Genomic DNA, 22,192 nt, shown 5'->3' on the forward strand with positions numbered 1-22,192 from the left:
TGACCCGTTGGAGACTTTTACTAAAAATACCCCTGACTAAATGGCAGCCTTAAACTTTGCCCAGCCAGGCTCAGAGCCTCCTCTCCGCCCCTGGGCTCTGCCGGCAGAGGGGAGGCATCAGGACGGGGGCGGAGCCAGGATTGGCCGGACTCCGCCCATATTCTGCGCTGTGGGCAGAACGCAGCAGGGTGCGCGAGCAAGTCAACCGCTCAACAATCACGAGCCAATTAGAGGGCGCGGCTTGCGGGCGCGTGCGCAGTAACGCGAGCTGTCGGGGCCGGGTGACGGCGGGCTGTAGCCGCTGGATGCGCCCTGGCACCGTCATGGCGGCCGGCGGGCGGCTCCTGCTCATATCCCTGCTGCTGCTCCTGAGCGGGCCGGGGCTTGCGCGGGGCTGGGACCAGCCGGGTAAGGACGCGACCCCTCCCCGCGGGGGGCGCGGGAGCCGGGCTGCGTGGGTCTCTCCTGGGCCTTGGCGGGTGGCCGGTCCGCCTGCCCCGGTCTCAGCGCCCCGAGAGGGCGTGAGCCCTCCGTGCCCACGCCCAGCCCTCCTGCGGGCCGAGCCACAGCACGAGCCCTTGTTAACCTGGGAGAGCAGAGGGCACGCGGGGTTGGGAGCCTTGCGCTGACGCTGCCTCGCAGCCCGCCGCTAAGCAGGCGCAGGCCCCGCAGGGTACCAGAGCCGGCAGAAGCAGGTGCTCAGTGCAGGGAAAAACAGGCCAGACCTGGGGAAAACCATCTCCTCCTGGCATGCTCCCGCGTAGTCAGGTAGGTTTACCAAGCGCCCTCAAATTCCCAGCTCTTTATACCCCTCAGCAAACCAGTGATGTCGTTGCCAGGTACTGGCCCCAGCTAAAAACACTGGGACACTGTCACCCTTAGTTCTAGTCTCAATCCAGATGAGTTTTACAACCTCCTTTCTCCCCAAGGCCTTTCCTCCCCTCCTTCCTGTTGATCAACAGGTTTTCCATTCCACCTGCGTTCACATGGGCTTCACTTTTAAGATAACGCTGGTGGGGTGGGAAGGTTTATGTTTGCTCCTTTTAAGACATGTTTTAGAGTGGTTGCCATGTTAGTCTGTATCAGCAAAAACAACAAGGAATCCTTGTAGCACCTTAGAGAAATTAAACAACAAATTTATTTGGGCATAAGCTTTTGTGGGCTAAAACCCACTTCATCAGGTGCTTGGAGTGGAACATACAATAGGGAGGTATAAATACATAGCATATGAAAAGATGGGAGTTGCCTTACCAAGTTCAGTGCTAATGAGCCAATTCAGTTAAGGTGGAAGTGGGCTATTCTCAGCAGTGGACAAGAAGGGGTGGAAATCACTTTTGTAGTGCTAATGAGGCCAATGTAAATGTAAACAAGGTGGCCCAGTTCAAACAGTTAACAAGAAGGTGAGTATCAGCAGGGGGAAGTTAGTTTTTGTAGTGACGCATCCACTCCCAGTCTTTATTCAGGCCTAATTTGATGGTGTCCAGTTTGCAAATTAATTCCAGTTCTGCAGTTCATAGAATCATAGAATATCAGGGTTGGAAGGGACCTCAGGAGGTCATCTAGTCCAACCCCCTGCTCAAAGTAGGACCAATCCCCAATTTTTTTTTGCCCCAGATCCCTAAATGGCCCCCTCAAGGATTGAACTCACAACCCTGGATTTAGCAGGCCAATGGTCAAACCACTGAACTATCCCTCCCCCGCAACAGTTTCTTGTTGGAGTCTGTTTTTGCAGATTTTTTGTTGAAGAATGGCCACTTTTAAGTCTGTTATTGAGTATCCAGGGAGATTGAAGTGTTCTCCTACTGGTTTTTGAATGTTATAATTCCTGATGTCAGATCTGTGTCCATTTATTCTTTTGCTTAGAGACTGTCCGGCCAATGTACATGGCAGAGGGACGTTGCTGGCACATGATGGCCTATATCACATTGGCAGATGTGCAGGTGAATGAGCCCTGATGGTGTGGCTGGTGTGGTTAAAAACCATCTCCAGTCACCTCTGTTAGTCACAGGCCTTCTTTTTATAAACTTCCCCTCACCCAGTGGTTCTCAAGCTATGGCCCACAGGCCGCTTGCAGCCCGATCAGCACAGAGCTGCGGCCCATGTGACAGCCTCAAGGCCATACAGGTAGTATTGGATGTGGCCCCCGTAACACATTGTGGCCCACAATGGTAAATAGGTTGAGAATCACTGCCCTAATCTCATTAGACAGAATACTGGGCTAGATGGACCACTGGACTGACCCATTCAAAAGCACAAGAACAAATCGGCACAGACACACCCCTGGAACCCCGACCTGGGGTATTCTATCAGCTACCCGAGATCCATAAACCTCGAAATCCTGGACGCCCCATCATCTCAGGCATTGGCACCCTGACAGCAGGATTGTCTGGCTATGTAGACTCCCTCCTCAGGCCCTACGCTACCAGCACTCCCAGCTATCTTCGAGACACCGCTGATTTCCTGAGGAAACTACAAGCCATCGGTGATCTTCCTGAAAACACTATCCTGGCCACTATGGATGTAGAAGCCCTCTACACCAACATTCCACACAAAGATGGACTACAAGCCATCAGGAACAGTATCCCCGGTAATGTCACGGCAAACCTGGTGGCTGAACTTCGTGACTTTGTCCTCACCCGTAACTATTTCACATTTGGAGAGAATGTATACCTTCAAATCAGCGGCACTGCTACGGGTACCCGCATGGCCCCACAGTATGCCAACATTTTTATGGCTGACTTAGAACAATGCTTCCTCACCTCTCGTCCCCTAATGCCCCTAGTCTACTTGTGCTATATTGATGACATCTTCATCATCATCATCTGGACCCATGGAAAAGAAGCCCTTGAGGAATTCCACCATGATTTCAACAATTTCCATCCCACCATCAACCTCAGCCTGGACCAGTCCACACAAGAGATCCACTTCCTGGACACTACAGTGCTAATAAACGATGGTCACATAAACGCCACCCTATACCGGAAACTTACTGACCGCTATTCCCACCTACATGCCTCCAGCTTTCACCCAGGCCACACCACACGATCCATTGTCTACAGCCAAGCTCTAAGACACAACCGCATTTGCTCCAACCCCTCAGACAGAGACAAACACCTACAAGATCACTATCAAGCATTCTTACAACTACAATACCCACCTGCTGAAGTGAAGAAACAAATTGACAGAGCCAGAAGAGTACCCAGAAGTCACCTACTACAGGACAGGCCCAACAAAGAAAATAACAGAATGCCACTAGCCATCACCTTCAGCCCCCAACTAAAACCTCTGCAACACATCATCAAGGATCTACAACCTATCCTGAAGGATGACCCATCGCTCTCACAGACCTAGGGAGACAGGCCTGTCCTTGCCTACAGACAGCCCCACAACCTGAAGCAAATACTCACCAGTGACCGCACACCACACCACAGAACCACTAACCCAGGAACCTATCCTTGCAACAAAGCCCGTTGCCAACTGTGTCCACATATCTATTCAGGGGACACCATCATAGGGCCTAATCACATCAGCCACGCTATCAGCGCTCATTCACCTGCACATCTACCAATGTGATATATGCCATCATGTGCCAGCAATGCCCCTCTGCCATGTACATTGGTCAAACTGGACAGTCTCTACGTAAAAGAATAAATGGACACAAATCAGATGTCAAGAATTATGACATTCATAAACCAGTTGGAGAACACTTCAATCTCTCTGGTCACTCGATCTCTGACCTAAAAGTCGCAATATTACAACAAAAAGACTTCAAACACAGACTCCAAGGAGAGACTGCTGAATTGGAATTGTTTTGCAAACTGGATACAATTAACTCAGGCTTGAATAGAGACTGGGAGTGGATGAATCATTACACAAAGTAAAACTATTTCCCGATGTTTATTCTCTCTCCCCCCCCCCGCCCCAACTGTTCCTCAGACGTTTTTATTAACTGCTGGAAATGGCCCACCTTGATTATCACTACAAAAGGTTTTCTTCTCCCTCCCCCCCACACTCCCCCACTCTCCTGCTGGTAATAGCTCATCTTAAGTGATCACTCTCCTTACAGTAAGAAAAGGAGTACTTGTGGCACCTTAAAGACTAACCAATTTATTGAGCATAAGCTTTCGTGAGCTACAGCTCACTTCATCGGACGCTTATGCTCAAATAAATTGGTTAGTCTCTAAGGTGCCACAAGTATTCCTTTTCTTTTTGTGAATACAGACTAACGCGGCAGCTACTCTGAAACCTCTCCTTACAGTGTGTATGATAACACCCATTTGTTCATGTTCTGTGTGTATATAAATCTCCTCACTGTATTTTCCACTGAATGCATCCAATGAAGTGAGCTGTAGCTCACAAAAGCTTATGCTCAAATAAATTGGTTAGTCTCTAAGGTGCCACAAGTACTCCTTTTCTTTTTGGACTGACCCAGTGTTGCTGTTCTTGTGTATGCATTATTTAGGGTCTGTCTTCAAGTCTCTAAGAGGATTTTACTGTTTTGTTTGATTTCATTTTTTGTCCCCTTGAAAAACTATGATTGTGAGCGTTTGTTTGCTTGTTTGACCTGCATGGTTCATGTATTGTGGTAAATTTCTAGAAGGTGTAAGATACTTGGTGATCCTCATTAGTAGGTGATAGTATGCTTAGTCATCATGATACAGCAAGCATTTAATTTTTGTGTCATTTGGGGATTCTTGACTTGGGGATTGTTCCTGTAGAGTTGGTATGTATAAATTGAAGAGAGCTAGTCTGAAATTAAACTGTTTTACTCGTCTTTCTTTCTTGACGTCTTCAGTTTGTATATTGCTGTCTTGAATTTGAGGGACTGGGACATGGATTGACTAAAGTCATAGGTTTTTCCTCCACTTCCATTTTGTACTAATTTCAGGTTCAGTCATGAGAATTTTTATGGAGTCTATGAAGCAGACTATTTTTTTCTCTTTTTTTAAACAAATTTGTTCATGAGCATCTCTATGGTAAATACACAATCAGGGATTTGCTTTTCACAGAGAAACTATTGCATTGTAACCAAAGGTTCTTGCATAAGCCTGTATGTTTTTGGTGAGGTGCCAGCTGGTCTGTGACATACACAGTAACATCTCTTTGAAAGGAGTAGAACAGAGCTGGGTCCTATTAGCAGGGCCTGTCAGTGTCATAGACTTTCAACCACAATCACATTGTTGCTGGGAGTCTCAAGTGGTTTTTAAAGTGCTCCCTGTTCTGAAAGCACCGTGGCAGGCTGCTTGTGTTAACTATCACATTTACTCTTGTTCTGAAACAAGTTCTTCATGCATGCTAGTTCTGTTAATTTGTGTACTTCCTGTTTCAGGGAGGGTTTTGTTGCGGGAGATCCAAACTCTCACTCTCTACAGAGATGGATATACTACTTCTCGGCGGACATCTCCAGTCCCCCAGTTACAATGTACTGGAGGCACAGCTGGATGTGCATACGTCCCCGCGATTGTTCAGTGTTATAACAAAGGATGGGATGGCTTTGACATACAGGTAGCTTCACTTCAAAGTGCTTGTAAATGAAATGCTAAATATTAAATAAGAATCTCTTTGCACCGACTGAATGAAATTTTCAGCAACCATAAACTAAAAAGAATCACAAGAACATTTCTAAATTATAGTGCAGATTATTCCTTTAATGACTGAGTTTGAGACCCCTGTTTTAAACATTTTACCTTAGGGCCAGTGGCAGTCCTCAAATCATTCCAGCGGCTAATAATGTCAGAGAAAAGAAAACTTTTATATTGTATTTTTTATTTTGAATTTTGTAGAAATAATAAAACTATCATACAACTTTATACAATTCTTCGCCTGCCAGAGAGTTTTTAGTGTTTCCCAGACACCTGGCAACACTTCAGTTCTGTCAGGTTGTTGATATTAGGTCTCAGTGACTGAAACCTTCAGGATTACAATAAGGTGTGCATCAGATAGTTGTGTTGGGTATTTTGACTTGTTTATATTCATTGTGGGGGGAGGGGAAGTGACAGTGCCTGACTCTGCCCAGTGATTAGTGATGGTATCTCTGTCCCTCTCCCCCAGCCAGTGGGAGCTGCGGGGGGCAGCGCCTGCAATAGACAGAGCCAGCTGCATGGGTCTCTCTTCCACAGCCGCAGTGGGGAGGTTCTCGGGCTGCAGACGCCTGTGGACCGGGACTTTGAGGCCCCTGGTTTAAAAGCACAGTTTTAAAGGGACATTGTCTGTTAGTTTACACCCCAAACTTAAATTTTGTTTTAAAGAACACTGTCCAGTCAAATTTGAGCCAAATGTTGGGTTTCTTAAAATACACTTCCTAAAATCAAAGACCAATACAAAAGTCTCCATATTACCCATCTCTTTCTTTAGTGTAAAAATAAGATCTTGTCTACATGAGAAAGTTGCAGCAGTTTAACTTAATTATTTTTAAACTGAGTTAGTTAAAATAGTGCAAGACCATTTATGGACACCCTTATTTTGGCTTTGCTAAAACAATTTGCCAATCAATTTATGCTAAACCTGAAACAAGGCATTCTGTAACCAAACACAGAGGTTTGTACCATCTTAGCTAAACTGATTTTTAAAACCAATTTAAGGTAAACTGCTGCAACTTTCCCTTGTAGACAGGCTCATAGAAATATCTGAAAGTCAGATCTTTAAACCACATTTTTGCTTGAAATTTTAATATGTTATCCAATTGTCGAAAGTTTGGGTAATAGCAAAATAGGTTTCTGCGGAAGAAAAGCTGAAATGGGAGTCTTGGCAATAGAAACACTGAAAGATCTTGGTATTACTTTGTAAATTCGGTCGAACATGGATTTATAATTGCACGTGTCATTCTGAATTGTTTCTTCAGGAATTAACTTTTTATTTAAATCTTGCTAAAACTATATGTGCCCTATGGCTAAGGCCATTTTTTTGTTTGATGAGATAGGCACTTCTTTAGGAGTTGCATTTATGACTTTCTTTACAGAATGCTTTCATTACATCATGGTTTCTGATCCAGCAATTTAATCTATGTGGGCAACCCTTCTGTCTCACTTACGTCAATGGAGCGCCACCTGGATACAACAGTCTGTTGACATGGATCAGATTGCAGGATTGGAGCCTTGATTAGTATTTCATTGTAACTACCACCCAGTTTTCTTGTGGGGGACACTTATCTAAAACATTTTAAAGGCTATTGCTTTTTTTATTACATGATACTCTGCAGTATTCTATAAAGATGAATGCTTAGAAAAACCTGACGTGAACTACTGAACCTTTGTCTTTTAAAGTTACAATTGCTTTACTTTTTGAATGTTCCGTTTCTCTAAGTTAAAGGTTCATGAATCTTGATAGCTAACTTAAAATACAAATGTCCAGAAGCTCTCCTAATTACTGTTTTTAAATGATTTGATTAATTATTACTATATTTCACTACATATATAGGAAAGTAAACAAAAGTCTACTCTCACCAACCAGGAAATGGTTACTACTTTGAATTTTGTTTACCAATTTCAGTGGGAGTGTAAGGCAGACTTGGACAACTCCTATCGCTTTGGAAGAATCGAAGTGAGCTGTGAAGGCTATGATTATCCAGATGACCCTTACATCTTAAGGGGATCTTGTGGTTTGCAGTATGGGTTAGAGTTAACCGAGGAAGGCCAAAGAAAAGCTCAGAACTTTGGTGGAAGCTTTAGCTCCAGCTATTACCAGTCAAGTAAAGTGAATTCTCAGGATTCCTCTGATTCTGCTGCTGGAGTGATTGTCATAATAGTACTTCTGTTCCTTGCTTATGGATGTTACAAGCTATTCCTCAGTAATCAGCTGCCTCAACAGGATTTCTCTAACGGTGATGGATACTCTAGGACATCTTGGCAGAATAGTCAGACACCACCTCCTCCTGGTTTTAAATCCAGCTTCACAGGTATGGTTCTAAGCTTGTTGTAGTGTTAGAAATAAAAAGCAATGTGGTATTGCTCTGGCTTCAGCAAATGTGGGCGGAAATAGTTTAAAAAACAAAAAAAAAGTCTTCATGCATTGCTGAGTGTGAATGTCAGTTATGGGGCCACAAAAACAACAAGGAGCCCAGTAGCACCTTAAAGACTAACAGATTTATTTGGGCTTTAAGGTGCCACTGGACTCCTTGTTGTTTTTTGTGGATACAGACTAACATGGCTACCCCCTGATACTTGACACCAGTTATGGGGCCCACAGTCATGATTTCATTATTAAAGTTGCAACTAGCTTTCTACTATACTCTTTAGAGGAGACTTTCAAAGGCGCAAATGGATGTTAGGTGCCCAACTCCCACTGACCCTCAAAGAGAATTGGATGACTGGCTGCCCTTTGTCTTTGAAACTCTCGCGTTATTTTTAACAAACTTAACTTTTTTCAAAGCAGTCCTTTTAGTATGAAACTTCATATTTATTTGGTCAGAGTAGGAGAAGGGGGTTGGTCACAACTTGAAAGGAATCAAACATTTTGAGTAAAATTATTTTTTATGTGGGATGCCATTGTGCTAGGTGTTTAAATACAGAAAAAAGATAGTCCAGTGCTCCAAAGTTTATAAACTTAAATATAAGGAAAGAGATACCAGATGGATACAGACAGACCCACAGGGGAACACAAGGAAACAATGCGATAACATTGGACAACATGATAGGCAGTGGTCTCAGCAGATCAGCAGCCCAGCCATTGTCAAGTTTTTTGAAGGCTTCATGGCAAAGGGGGGTTTTGAGGAGGGAGTTGAAGGTGGATAATGAGTTACGGTAGAACCTCAGAGTTACAAACACCAGAATTATGAACTGACCAGTCAACCACACACCTCATTTGGAACCGGAAGTACAGAGTTGGGCAGCAGCAGAGACCTAAAAAAAAAAAAGGCAAATACAGTAGAGTGTTAAATGTAAACTACTTTTTTTTTAAAAAAAAAGGGAAAGAAGCATTGTTTTTCTGCATAGTAAAATTTCAAAGCTGTATTAAGTCAATGTTCAGTTGTAAACTTTTGAAAGAACAGCCATAACATTTTTGTTCAGAGTTAGAAACAACCTCCATTTCTGAGGTGCTCATAATTCAGAGGTTGCACTGTAGTTGTGCGGATGTTTACAGGGAGTGCCTCCCAAGTGTGTGGAGAAAGCATGACAGTGCTTGTTTGAAAATCTAAGTAGTGGGCAACGGAGGCCGGCATCATTGGCTAATCGGAAGTGGGAGTCAATCTTTCAATACTGAATGAGAAGTAGGGTAAGGATAAATCAAGTGGAACCTTGAAAATTTAGTGCTGTGAAATAGTGTGGTGGTGAGCGCTTTTATATGTATGTTAATGGAACTTGTGCTCTTAAATTCCATAAGAGCTTTTTGCAAAATCTGTTCCCATTTGCTTATTCTGGAATTTCTAAACCATGTGTCTGTGCCGTGTGCCCATTAGTACCCTGGTGAGTTCCTACTGCACACCAATGGCTATTGTTATCATTATTATGTATTTGTATTGTGAAGCACCTACAAAATCCAGCCGTGACCAGGACCCTACTGTGCTAGGTGTTGTCAAGCACAGAGCAAAAAGTCATTTTCTTCTTCCATCCTATTCCTTATCATCCAGGTTTAGCCAAGGTCCCTGTCCTTGCCAGGGCCAATAGATTTCAGACATGTTAGGAAATTTTCCCTGTTGTAAAAAAATTTTCTTTAACTCTTATCTCAAATACTTTATTGATCCCCACCCCTCCCCCCCCCCACCCCTCGGACTACTATGTCATAACATGCCTGTGAAGTTTCTGGCAGATTGGTTTAGATTGGAGTTCAGGGGGAGTTTAGACTGCCTTCTCTGATTACTTCCCTTTTTATTGTTTATTTTTAGTGATTATGAATATGTTTATCTCTGGAGTTAGTTTAGAGTGCAGTTCTACTCTAAAAAGTGACTGTAAATGACATAGTGAAATTCCACGTTGCCTCTGATTCCAGGTTAAAAGGCTTCTGCTAACAATTAAAAATATGCCTTTTTCTAACTGATGATTCTGCATGTTCAACCAGAGATTTAAGTCGAGCTGGGTTTCCCCTGACTCATGCATCACCAATAATGAAGATTTTGCAATCTGATCTTGGTTAACAGTTCTGTTAACATGCACTTGAGACAGAACTACCAGGAGAAAAATGTGGTATTGTTGTTTTAGTCATTAGATTGAGAACATACTACTCAACATACGCAGTTACTCAAAATGGCAGCAAATCTGTTGAGTGAGAAGACTGGGAGGCAGTGTGGCCTAATATATAAGGCACTGAGCAAGGTTTTGTTCCCAGCTTTGCCACTGACCTGCTATGTGATCTTGAACATGTTGCTTCACCCTTGTTTCACCTTCCATACTTTATCTGTCTTGCCTGTTTAGAGTATAAGTTCTTTGGGGCAGGGACTATCTCTTAATGTGTTCTTGTGCAATGTCTAGTAACAAAGAGACCCTGATCTTGGATGGGGGCACTAAGCATTACTGTAATACAATTATTAAACAGAAGGTGCCATTTTTTAATGTAATCACTTTCCAGAGCAGAACTGCTCCCTGAAGCTCTTCAAATGGGGATTGAGCCACTGAAGGATTAAAGTCCATTGAAGTCAGTCTCACAGTTAGTTCTTTGTTCAAATAATTCTTTTGTATGACTCTAAGGATGGCATGATGGTAAATTTGCCATTGACTCAAAGTTGCTGATTGGTTTTTTTTGTTTTTCATTTGCAATTTGAATTAAGGAGCTGGTGGTTTTGGTGGCGGTTCCAGTTCTGAGGCCAGTTCAGGACCAGGGTTTTGGACTGGACTTGGAACAGGAGGCCTACTAGGATACTTGGCTGGTAGTCAAAGGTAAGCACTACGCTCGCTCTCTCCTTCCCTGTTCCCAGTAGTTTGTCCTCCTCGTGGTGTACGCTTTACCTAGCTACAAAATATTCACATTGCTTCTGGATTTGAGCTTGCAGCATCCTGCATCATCCAAGCTGCAAAATTCTGCCACGGTAGCAGTTCCCAGTTGGAAGCTGAAGCTTCAGCAGATGGGGCATTTTAAAAGGGTTCTTTAATACTGGTTTTGTATTTTGTATTACCTACCACTGTAGCTTGTTTCGATGAACTGCAAATTAAAAAAATTGTATAAACAAGTTGTATGGAATATCTCCACTGTCATAGCTAAGAGCATTAAGACTAGAAGCAATTGTAAATTAGTAGGGCAGTTGATTAATTGCTGTTAACTCATGCGATTAACTCAAATTAATCGCAGTTTTAATTGCACTGTTAAACAATAGAATATCAATTGAAATTTATTAAATATTTTTTGATGTTTTTCTACATTTTCAAATGTATTTATTTCAATTACAGCACAGAATACAAACCGTAGAGTGCTCACTTTATATTATTTTTTATTAAATATTCGCACTGTAAAATAATATTTTTCAATTCACTTCAGAAGTACTGTAATGTGATCTCTTAATCGTGAGAGTGCAACTTACAAATGTAGATTTTTTTTTTTTTGTTACATAACTGCACTCAAAACAATATTAAAACTTGAGAGGCTATAAGTCCACTCAGTCCTACTTCTTGTTCACCCAATCACTCAGACAAACAAGTTTGTTTACATTTACGGGAGATAAAGCTGCCCGCTTATTTACAGTGTCACCTGAAAGTGGGAACAGGCATTCGCATGGCACTTTTGTAGCTGGCATTGCAAGGTATTTACGTGCCAGATATGCTAAACATGCGTATGCTCCTTCATGCTTCAGCCACCATTCCAGAGGACATGCTTCCATGCTGATGACACTTGTTAAAAATATAATGCATTAATTAAATTTGACTGAACTCCTTGGGGCAGAATTGTCTCTCTCCGGCTCGTTTTAATCATAGAATCATATAATATCAGGGTTGGAAGGGACCTCAGGAGGTCATCTAATCCAACCCCCTGCTCAAAACATGCATCGATCCGCACTGCTTTGGATAGTTATCAAGCAAAATCCATCATCAGCATGGACGCGTGTCCCCTGGAATGGTGGTAAAAGCATGAAGGGACACGAATCTTTAGTGCATCTGGCACATAAATATCTTGTGATGCCAGCTACAACAGTGCCTTGCGAATGCCTGTTCTCACTTTCAGGAGACATTGTAAACAGGGAGCAGGAGCATTATCTCCTGAAAATGTAAACATACTTGTTTGAGCGATTGGCTAAACAAGAAGTAGGACTGAGTGGACGTATAGGCTCTGAAGTTTTACATTGTTTTATTTTTGAATGCGGGGTTTTTGTACCTAATTCTACATTTAAGTTCAACTTTCACGATAAAGAGATTTCACTACAGTACTTGTATTAGGTGAATTGAAAAATACTATTTCTTTTGGTTTTTACAGTGCAAATATTTGTAATCAAAAATAAAGTATTCTGTGTTGTAATTTAAATCAATTTATTTGAAAATGTAAAAAACATCCAAAATCTTTAAATAAATAGTATTCTATTGTTTAACAGCGCAATTAATTGCATGATCGCAATTAATTTTTTGATCACATGACAGCCCTATAAATTAGCCTTTATTCTTAATTTTATCTCCCCTGAAGTCACTTTGGGCTGGTTCCTGCTCTGCTGTGACATCCAGGATGCACCATTCTGAGACATTATGGGAAGCCAAATTCCAAGGGGTTCCAGTACATGGACTAGTCTCTCCATCTCGTATCCCATGAATAGAAATCCAAGTGGCATGATTCTACAAAGGACTTTTACTTAAATATTACTTTGTACAAAGTAACAGGCAAAAATCTGTTTTACAATAATAAAGTAATTTAAAGAGCTGAGCCCTCATCTGCCATTCACATTTGAAATGTTTATTTAAAAATCAAAACATTTTTGTAAACTCTACCAAACAGCCTAGTAGGATTAGCAACAGTTACCATTTTAGTGGGATTTTATAGGTCTTCAGGGACTCTGCAGAGCTCAAACTGATCTTGCACGGGAGTGTTTTGTTTATCAAGTGACTGGGCTACCTACAGATATGCCAACTCACCATTTATTGGAATATAGTAATATATGGGGCTGTGTGTATTTACCTACTCTTTAAGGAACAAAAATCGGGATACAAACTGATAAAAACTTCATGACTCTAATACGAAACATGCTGGAATGCACTGAAGTTTCAATCTACTTTGAAAAGTGATTGGGAGGGAGCTGGAGGAGACAAACTGGCAGCTCTGCAGAAAAAACAGTTTGGGAGCAGAGACCAATTCTGATGTACAAGGAGCAACAGAATCCAGCTGACACTCTTAGCTCTGAAGGGCTAATAGAAGTAAAAGCAGCAAAGCTAGCAGACATGACTGAATACACACAGGATGAAGATTTCTTCAGCAGGAAGAAACAGAAATGTTTACAGTGTCACTCTTCAGAGGACAATGGCTTGTTGAAGTAACTGAAGTCACCCCTTTAGGGCTCCTAGGATGTTTTAAATATCTGCTTGCCCTTTTTTTTTTCTTTTTTTTTTTTTAAACTTTATACTGGTCTAAACACCAGGAAATTTGTATATAGAAAAGAAGTACTTTTTGACTTCAGTTGGAGCTCTTGGGTGCTCAGAATGCTGGAAATTTGAGTCACTTATTTAGTGGCCTAAATAAGTATTTAAGAGCCTAACTTTAGCTTCCTGTCTTACAACAGATTTTAAGCCAACATTTTCAAACTTGTGAAAGCACATACCACTGTCCCCAAGTACCATAGTAGCTTTGTTCCATTAAAAAACTCTTCTTTCCCCATGTTCTGACAAGAATAAGAAGAAATTGTGATCCAAACTTAGAGTGAAGGAGCAGACGTTAGATTTTCAAAAAGTCGGAATCTCCTGTCTCTAGAGGTTGAGAATAAACTGAAGTGCGATGAGTCAAAGATCATGAATTTTACTCCGTCTCTCTCTTCACACCTGTATTGCAGTTGCTCATATCTTTTCTAGTAAAATGTCCTAGAGATACTTGAAAGTCTTTTTTTTTTTTTTTTTTTTGTTAACATTACATGAATGTAATAGAAGAACAAAGGAATTGCCAGACTGGATCAAAAATCTAGTCCAGTTTCTGATAATACTCAGCATCAGATTCTTAGGAAGGTACAAGAAACCTCGTAATCCCTAGGAATTAGATACTGGTTAAATCCTGAAGCATGCGGTTTAATATCTCTTCCAAAACTTGTTAGCATTAAGTATGATAGCTCTGAAAAACCTTGTTGTTCATGTATATATCCAATTCCTCTTTGCATCTTGCTACGTTTTAGGCCTAAAAATAAGTAAAATGGGTGCAATTGTATTTTTCTACTCATATCTGCCTTTTTAAAAAAGATGCTTTGCTTTGGATGCTAATACCTTCTTAAATAGTGACCTTTCTTTAATTAAAAAAAAAAATCCTTAAACCCATGTTTCTTTTCTCAGGGCACAACCACGTTCCTCATATTTTCCATATGCCAATCCATACGCTGGTCCCACTGCTTCTCCTCCTCCAGGCGGAAATTCAGGTGGCTCTACGGGGCCTCATACCTCAGGGACAAGAACTGCTTCTGGTAAGGCAAAAACTGTTTTATCTTCCTGTGGCTCCTCAAGAGATTTTGGGGCTGATCCAAAGCACATTGAAATGAATAAACGGACTACCATGGATTTTAGTGGGCTTTGGATCCACTCCTCCTGGGCAAAATAAAACCTAACATATTGCTGAGATGTTCTCCATAAAGTTCCTTGAATGTGTGTGAACTTCCTACTGTACATAGCTTCTTTCCCAAAGTATTATTCGTTAAATAACTGAAATGCCAAATTAGAGAGACAAGGTGGGAGAGGTAATATCTTTTCCTGAGACTGACACATCTACATGCATGAAGTGCCAAATGACCTTCCAAGACTGCCACCTCCAGCTCTTTAATGACCATGTTCAGGAATTCAAACTTTGTACGTAAAATCATAGAAGTGCTGGGCTGGAAGGGATCTCAAGAAGTCACCTAGTCCATCCTGCCCACACTGAGGCAAGATTAGTATTCCTAGAACATCTGACAGGTATTTGTCCAACCTGTTCTTATAAACCTCCAATGACTGGGATCCTACAACCTCCCTTGGAAGCCTATTTCAGTGCTTAACTATCCTTGTAGTCAGAAAGTTTTTCCTAATATCTAACTTGAATCTACCTTGCTGCAAACCAAACTAAGTACTTCTTGGTGGACATGAAGAACAATTAATCCCCATCATCCTTATAACAATCTATTACATACATGAAGGCTTTATTGTGTCCCCCCTCAGCCTTCTCTAGACTACAGTAGTTGACTTGATTAAATCATAGAATCATAGAATATCAGGGTTGGAAGGGACCTCAGGAGGTCATCTAGTCCAACCCCCTGCTCAAAGCAGGACCAACCCCCAATTAAATCATCCCAGCCAGGGCTTTGTCAAGCCTGACCTTAAAAACTTCTATGGAAAGAGATTCCACCCCTCCCTAGGTAACACATTCCAGTGTTTCACCACCTTCCTAGTGAAAAAGTTTTTCCTAATATCCAACCTAAACCTCCCCCACTGCAACTTGAGACCATTCCTCTTTGTTCTGTCATCTGCTACCATTGAGAACAGTCTAGAGCCATCCTCTTTGGAACCCCCTTTCAGGTAGTTGAAAGCAGCTATCAGATCCCCCCTCATTCTTCTCTTCGGTGGACTAAACATCCCCAGTTCCCTCAGCCTCTCCTCATAAGTCATGTGTTCCAGTCCCCTAATCATTTTTGTTGTCCTCCGCTGGACTCTTTCCAATTTTTCCACATCCTTCTTGTAGTGTGGGGCCCAAAACTGGACACAATACTCCAGATGAGGCTTCACCAGTGTCGAATAGAGGGGAACGATCACGTCCCTCAATCTGCTGGCAATGCCCCTACTTATACAGCCCAAAATGCCATTGGCCTTCTTGGCAACAAGGGCACACTGTTGACTCATGTCCAGCTTCTCGTCCACTATAACTTTTCTGCAGAACTGCTGCCGAGCCATTCGGTCCCTAGTCTGTAGCGATGCATTGGATTCTTCCTTCCAAGTGCAGGACTCTGCACTTGTCCTTGTTGAACCTCATCAGATTTCTTTTGGCCCAATCATCTAATTTGTCTAGGGCCCTCTGTATCCTATCCCTACCCTCCAGTGTATCTACCACTCCTCCCAGTTTAGTGTCACCTGCAAACTTGCTGAGGGTGCAATCCATGCCATTCTCCAGATCATCAGTCCTGGGATGCTGAACTGAATGCCATCACTGGCAGAATCATTCTCCTTCAAATCCTTTGTGGTGTAAAGGAAATGGGGGTAAAGAAGGCAGCCTAGGGCCTGCAATACCTAAGTAGCCAGTGGTTTGCAGATGTTTAGAAAGAAGCGGGGCCATCGCTCCTTGCACAGCAAGCAATTCTCTCCCACACGCACATGCATTAGCATGGGAACGGCCACCCGGAACAGACAATAATTCACCCAGACCAGTATCCTGTTCATCCCAAGGACTAATGGCACCATCAGAGGGAGGCTAAAAACCCTGTAATATACATAGTTATGTGATGTGATATACTATGAAGTAAAGTTTCCTGTTCAGCTTATGCCCTGAAAGAGAAAAATGGATAGCTCTTGTATTTTTGTCCTTGTAAGTCCAATTCAGAAGGCTCTCTGTATTCATATAAACATCTAATCCCTTTCTTTTCATGTACTAAGCTATTTGCCTCAGTAACATGCACCAATGAGTTCCACGGATTCATCGTCTGTTGATTAAACGAACCACCAACTACCCTATATCTCACAAATCCCCATGGCTAATGCCAGATGCTCAAAACCATATGGAAAAAGTGGAGTTCTCAGCTTGCCAATGCCAGAGTCAGATATAGCCCTGACAGTTCTGAGATACCCAGGATTAAAACGGTCCCTAGCCCCAGATGTCACACTGCTATTTTGTAACTGCTCCAGGACTTAAAATAGCACACCCTGGCCCTCCTACGAAAATAACTGTCTGTCTCTGGAGATCTATAACTGGCCTTTCATTTCAGTGGCCACTGTGAAGGCTGAAGGCATCCATGAAGTATGGGTAATATAATATATATACGGTCTAGCATATATTTTAGGTGGATGCCTGACAGCATTTGGACAACTTGTAGCCAGCTCATCCCTAGTTTCTCTGCTTACCTGCCAAAGGTTACATTAGACTCAGTACCTTTTCCCTTTCCAAATGAGACTAGAAACATGTCCAGAGTCTGACACAAGGGTTGCTGTGAAGAGAAGGGGTGTGTGTGTGTGTGTGTGTGTGTGTGTGTGTGTGTGTATTTATTATACATATCTCTCACACACACACACACACCCTCCCCCACCCCCCATGGAAAGGAGCAGGAACATGGCAGAACATCTTTTTGGTAAGTTTCTACTGAAGCAGGCCTGAGTCACACAGCTCAGACCTGGATCTGAGCCTGCCCAGTGTCCAGCGGGTGTTTGGATGGGAGCCAGTCTCTATTTCTTAGTCTACCTGCTAAGCCAAGGAAAACTGATCATCAGTTTATTAATTTTTAACTTGTTCAAATAGTTGTACAGTTTGTGTTGCATGGGGTCTATATGTATTACTGCCACAGGCTACGCCTACGCTGCCCTGCAGTTAGAGCTATAAGCGCACACTGGCAAGCTGCTCTGTAACTCTGCCACGTGGCTGCTGTGGGGCATGAACCAAAAGGTACTCACTTCCCACCAATGAAGTCCCCTTTGACCAAATAAGTTAATGTGAGCTAGGTACCTTCCAGCTCACGCCTGCAGCATCCACACAGGGGACTTACAGTGCAGCCCGCCAGTGCAATCTGCAATTCACACCCCCACAGCACGCCATGTGGGGCCACAGAGACAAGCCCTTAGATCTCATGATTGTCTTTTTCCTTTGCAGGCTTTGGAGGCACAAAAAGGAGATGATGATCTTAGTTCCCTGGCACAGTTGCAGTTAAATACAGTTAAATATGTTAAATACAGTTAAATATGGAGCTTCAGTTTTAAAAATTATTGAAATCCTTCTTCATAGAACATATGGGCTGGGTGTTGAGTTAGAAATATCTCCATAGCTTAGAGTTTATTTTAATAAGATGCTCCTTGGATTTGGATGTTGTAGATGTTGTGCTTTGGAGATCCATTTTGAAAAAAAAATGGAGATAGTATCAGTGAGCAGATACTGCTCTTGGTGGTGAGAACAGTGGTTTTTTTGGTTGGTTGGTTGTGTTGTTTTTTTGTTTTTTTGTTTTTGTTTTTTTTTTATGTGTTCAGACTAAAGTCTATATGACTGCGTGGGAGAGGAATGAATGAATAAATATATGCAATAACTTTTTCATAGCCCTAACAGAGAGGTTGGATACTATCCTCGTTTAGAGATTTAGCAGGTATCAAAACATATTCTATTTTCCTATAATAAAAACACAAAGGGATATCTTTCCAATCTTTAGTATTTTAGTGATCTGGCAATGGTACCTGTTCCAGTCTTCCAAAATAACTAGCTTAACCATGCCCTAGGAGCCAATTCTTTTCAACCAGGGTTTCTCAGTGTTTGTGCTTCAGCATCTGCAAGCCAATGTTAGACAATTCCATGGGACGCTAGCAAACTTGGTAATAAACGTTCCAGCTCATCTTCTCAGAAGATATTATTGAAATCAGTGGAAGAGAAAGGAGCCTAAATATCTTTGAGGATCTGGACCTCAGTGCATAATGAGGCCTGGCATGTAAGGAATTGTTCACCTCAGTGCTGTTTTCTGAAGATCCATTTGGGCTCTCTTTCACTTATAGAATTGATGTGTGTTACAGTAACAGTGAATTCAGTTAATCGTATATGCAGGCATTGTCCATAATTGTAGGAGTGCAAAAAAAAATAGTGTTCTTATGTTCAGGACTCTTTCTGCCTTTGTCCCACATGTAATGGGGATCTTGGCATCAACGTTGAGGCCTGAAGGTTGCATATTTGAACGCTTACTTGCTTTATGATTCATCCTTGAAATGACATGACTTATGTGCATTATTAGGTATTTTGTTTTTTAAGTATATATCCACAGGTTCATCTAACACTGGGTGTCTTAGCCTAGATAAGGAGCTACTGGCCATTGCCTTTAATTCCAAATCTTGTCAGAGCAGATTGATGTGGTGTTAAATGCTTATGGCCACAGCTGTCTTGTCTATAGTAGGGCTCCAGATGTTTCAACCATGGCTGTTAGCTATGGTGGAAAGTTCTTAGCAGAAAAATCCTTGGTGCAGACAAAGCTTATGCCTCAGCCACCATCCTTCCTTTAGAGAGAACTGGCCAGGACTCAACTGGTTGGGAGTGACCACTATAATTTGACAAAGAGCATTGCTGCCCCTATTCAAAAACTAAAATGTCATCCTCCAAAGCACAGCAGACCTTGAGACTGAGCCCAGAACGTGAATCAGGTCTCCTAGGATATGTCTACATCGAGGCTTGGTGGTGTGATTCATAGCACAAGTACCTACTTGCTTGAGCCAAATTAGTGAGAGGTCTAGCACACTAAAAATAGCAGTGTGGATGCTACAGCGCAGGTGGTAGCTCAGGCTCAGACCCAGGGGTCAGGGGGGCTTGGACTAGAGCAACCAGCCAATGCTCTAATAGCCATATAGATATTTTTTAGTGCACCAGCTTGAGCGCTAAAATCACACCTTCAAACTGCAGTTTAGACATACCCCTACAGAGCTGTGTCTGAGCTGGTTTTGCAGATTTTGTTTTTAAAAATGTTGTAGCCTTTTTCTGTAGCATGGACTCTGTGGCCCTTCGGTATTGCTTTCTGATGCTATTTTGGAACTACCAATGATCGGCCCTGTGGGAGCTTCCCCTAGCCTCCTCACATCATGGGTTGGATCTGGGAAGGGAAGAGAAGCTGCTTTAAAAAGCAAAGAAGTAGGATCCTCTAAGGACCCCTGGAAGAATGAAGAGAATAATATGACACTGAGGCCAGATATACACTAGAAACTCTTGATGGTATAGTAATGGCAGTTCGAATGGTAATTTTTTTAGTGACATTTCTATACCAGCAAAAGCCCTAGTGTAGACATGGCTTCAGGGCTACTAAGCGCAAAAAGAAAAATATAACCACAACTATTATTAAGCACAAATGCAATTGTTTAAGATTATTTTGCCTGAGTTTGGGGCTTGTTTCATGCAAGAAGACTAAATTTATAAGAATCCTATTAACCAAGAAACTATTCAGAATGTGGAACTGACACTAAAAGATAGAACATTACTACAAATTTGGGACTTCTTCACCATCTGAGAGATCTGGATCTGCTTTCGGCTGGACTAGTGGGGACCAAGACTACTGCAGGAACATCACATTCAGGCTTTGGCTTGTTCATTACTGATCCGGACAGCCAAAGAAGGAACACTGTTTAAAAAAAAAAAAAAAAAAAAACTCTTTTAACTGTCTGGGTGTGAGACACTCACCTGTATACAGCCAGAAAGACATAACTGATCTGGCTGGGTGGGCAGGTACAGGTATGGGAGTTTTGCTGTTTAGAGCTACCCGAGGACCACATGGTTGCTGGGGGAGAGGAATTGAGCAGGTTCATTTTCTCTCTGTCTAGAGAACAGAATAAACTTTAAAATAGGGAGAGAGAATTAGTCTTACTGTTGTCTTGCTAGAATGCCTGTGTAATTATCTTAGCTCTAAGGTAGTGTGAGGAGTAGTAAATGGTAGCAAGGGTTGATAGCTTTTTTTGGTGGGGCTTTTGGTTTTGTTGGCCAAGTAGAGTGAAGTAGCTTATTTTTACTTCACCTTCTTGATATTTTTTTATCTGTGTATCATGCCATTTAATTTGTAATTATTTTCTCATTAAAATGTAATGTATAGTTTAGCTCTTTTAGCACTTTGTTTCCTTGCTATGCAAGATAAATATCCATTATCATAGAACTGTCTGGGAGGAGTTTGAATTCTGTGCCTGGCTTAGAAATACATAATGTTGTATATAACATGCTTCAGATAATGCTTTGATTTGTATTTTGAATATTTCTTGTGTATTTGTTCTGATGTGTAACCTTGATGACCCTGATGTTTCTACAGCCCTACCAACCTATCCATTGACTTATTTTTATTAAATCAACAAAGGGGCAGGGCAAAAGCAAACAATTACTGGGGGGATGTACTGTTTCAAAACCAAGTACGTACACTGTATCTAAACCCTAGATCAGTGGTTCTCAAACGATTTTTTTCGTGGACCACTTGAAAATCGCTGAGGGTCTTGGCAGACTACTTAATGATCTTTCCAAATGTTGTTTGTACCATTAGCTAACTATTGTAAAGCGCTTTGGATAAAAGCGCTATATAAAAAAAACTTAATTATTAACTTTTTTTGTTCTGCAAATAAAAGCACACAACTCATATTTTAATATCCGTAGTCTTACCTTTCTAATGCGATGGATGTGCCCTCTCTCCCCTGCAATGGCAGCCCCCAAGCTGGGGCTGGGAAGGCGGGGGGTCTCTCCCACACTGCAGCAGCCCCCGAGCTGGGGCTTGGAAGAAGCTGGGGGGGTCTCTCCCCCGCCACAGAGCTGAGGCTGGGAAGGAGGGCCATCTCTCCCTGGCAGCCGCAGCCCTGGAGTTGGGGAAAGTTGCCTCTTTCTCTGGCCGCTGGAGCCTGCATGTCCCAAATTCTCCCCACCCCCTCTTCTCACCCCACTGGCCCCTCCCACCTACCCCCTTGTGACCACCAAGGCCACCACCTTATCTTACATGTGAGTCTTCTCCAAGGTCCAGGCACCTAATTAGTGGAGCCACACCTGCGTGGCTCCACTAATTAGGTGCGTGGCCCTTCATTCTCTTGTGTGCAGCTGCCCAAGCGTGCACTTAAAGGGAACTATCCGTGGACCACTGGTGGTCTGCAAACCACAGTTTGAGAACCTCTGGCCTAGATGACTCTTCTCATTGCCATGTTGTTTACAGGTTTCAGAGTAACAGCCGTGTTAGTCTGTATTCGCAAAAAGAAGAGGAGGACTTGTGGCACCTTAGAGACTAACCAATTTATTTGAGCATGAGCTTTCGTGAGCTACAGCTCACTTCATCGGATGCATACCGTGGAAACTGCAGCAGACTTTATATACACACAGAGACCATGAAACAATACCCCCTCCCACCCCACTGTCCTGCTGGTAATAGCTTATCTAAAGTGATCATCAAGTTGGGCCATTTCCAGCACAAATCCAGGTTTTCTCACCCTCCACCCCCCCCCCCCCCAGAAAT

The 22,192-nt window shown here is 42.4% G+C and overlaps 1 protein-coding gene across 1 annotated transcript; it reads left to right on the plus strand.

Moving 5' to 3' along the window:
• The first annotated feature begins 249 nt into the window (after positions 1–249).
• SARAF (store-operated calcium entry associated regulatory factor) lies at positions 250–21,342 on the plus strand. The gene is made up of 6 exons (XM_084627361.1): positions 250–408; positions 5,330–5,505; positions 7,489–7,894; positions 10,700–10,808; positions 14,376–14,503; positions 17,857–21,342. Exons 1-6 carry the CDS (start codon positions 306–308, stop codon positions 17,880–17,882), a joined length of 948 nt encoding a protein of 315 aa, XP_084483487.1. The 5' UTR covers positions 250–305; the 3' UTR covers positions 17,883–21,342.
• The last annotated feature ends 850 nt before the right edge of the window (positions 21,343–22,192 follow it).

Source organism: Lepidochelys olivacea, assembly GCF_965140295.1.
Source record: "Lepidochelys olivacea isolate rLepOli2 genome assembly, chromosome: 4".
Lineage (NCBI taxonomy): Eukaryota > Metazoa > Chordata > Testudines > Cheloniidae > Lepidochelys > Lepidochelys olivacea.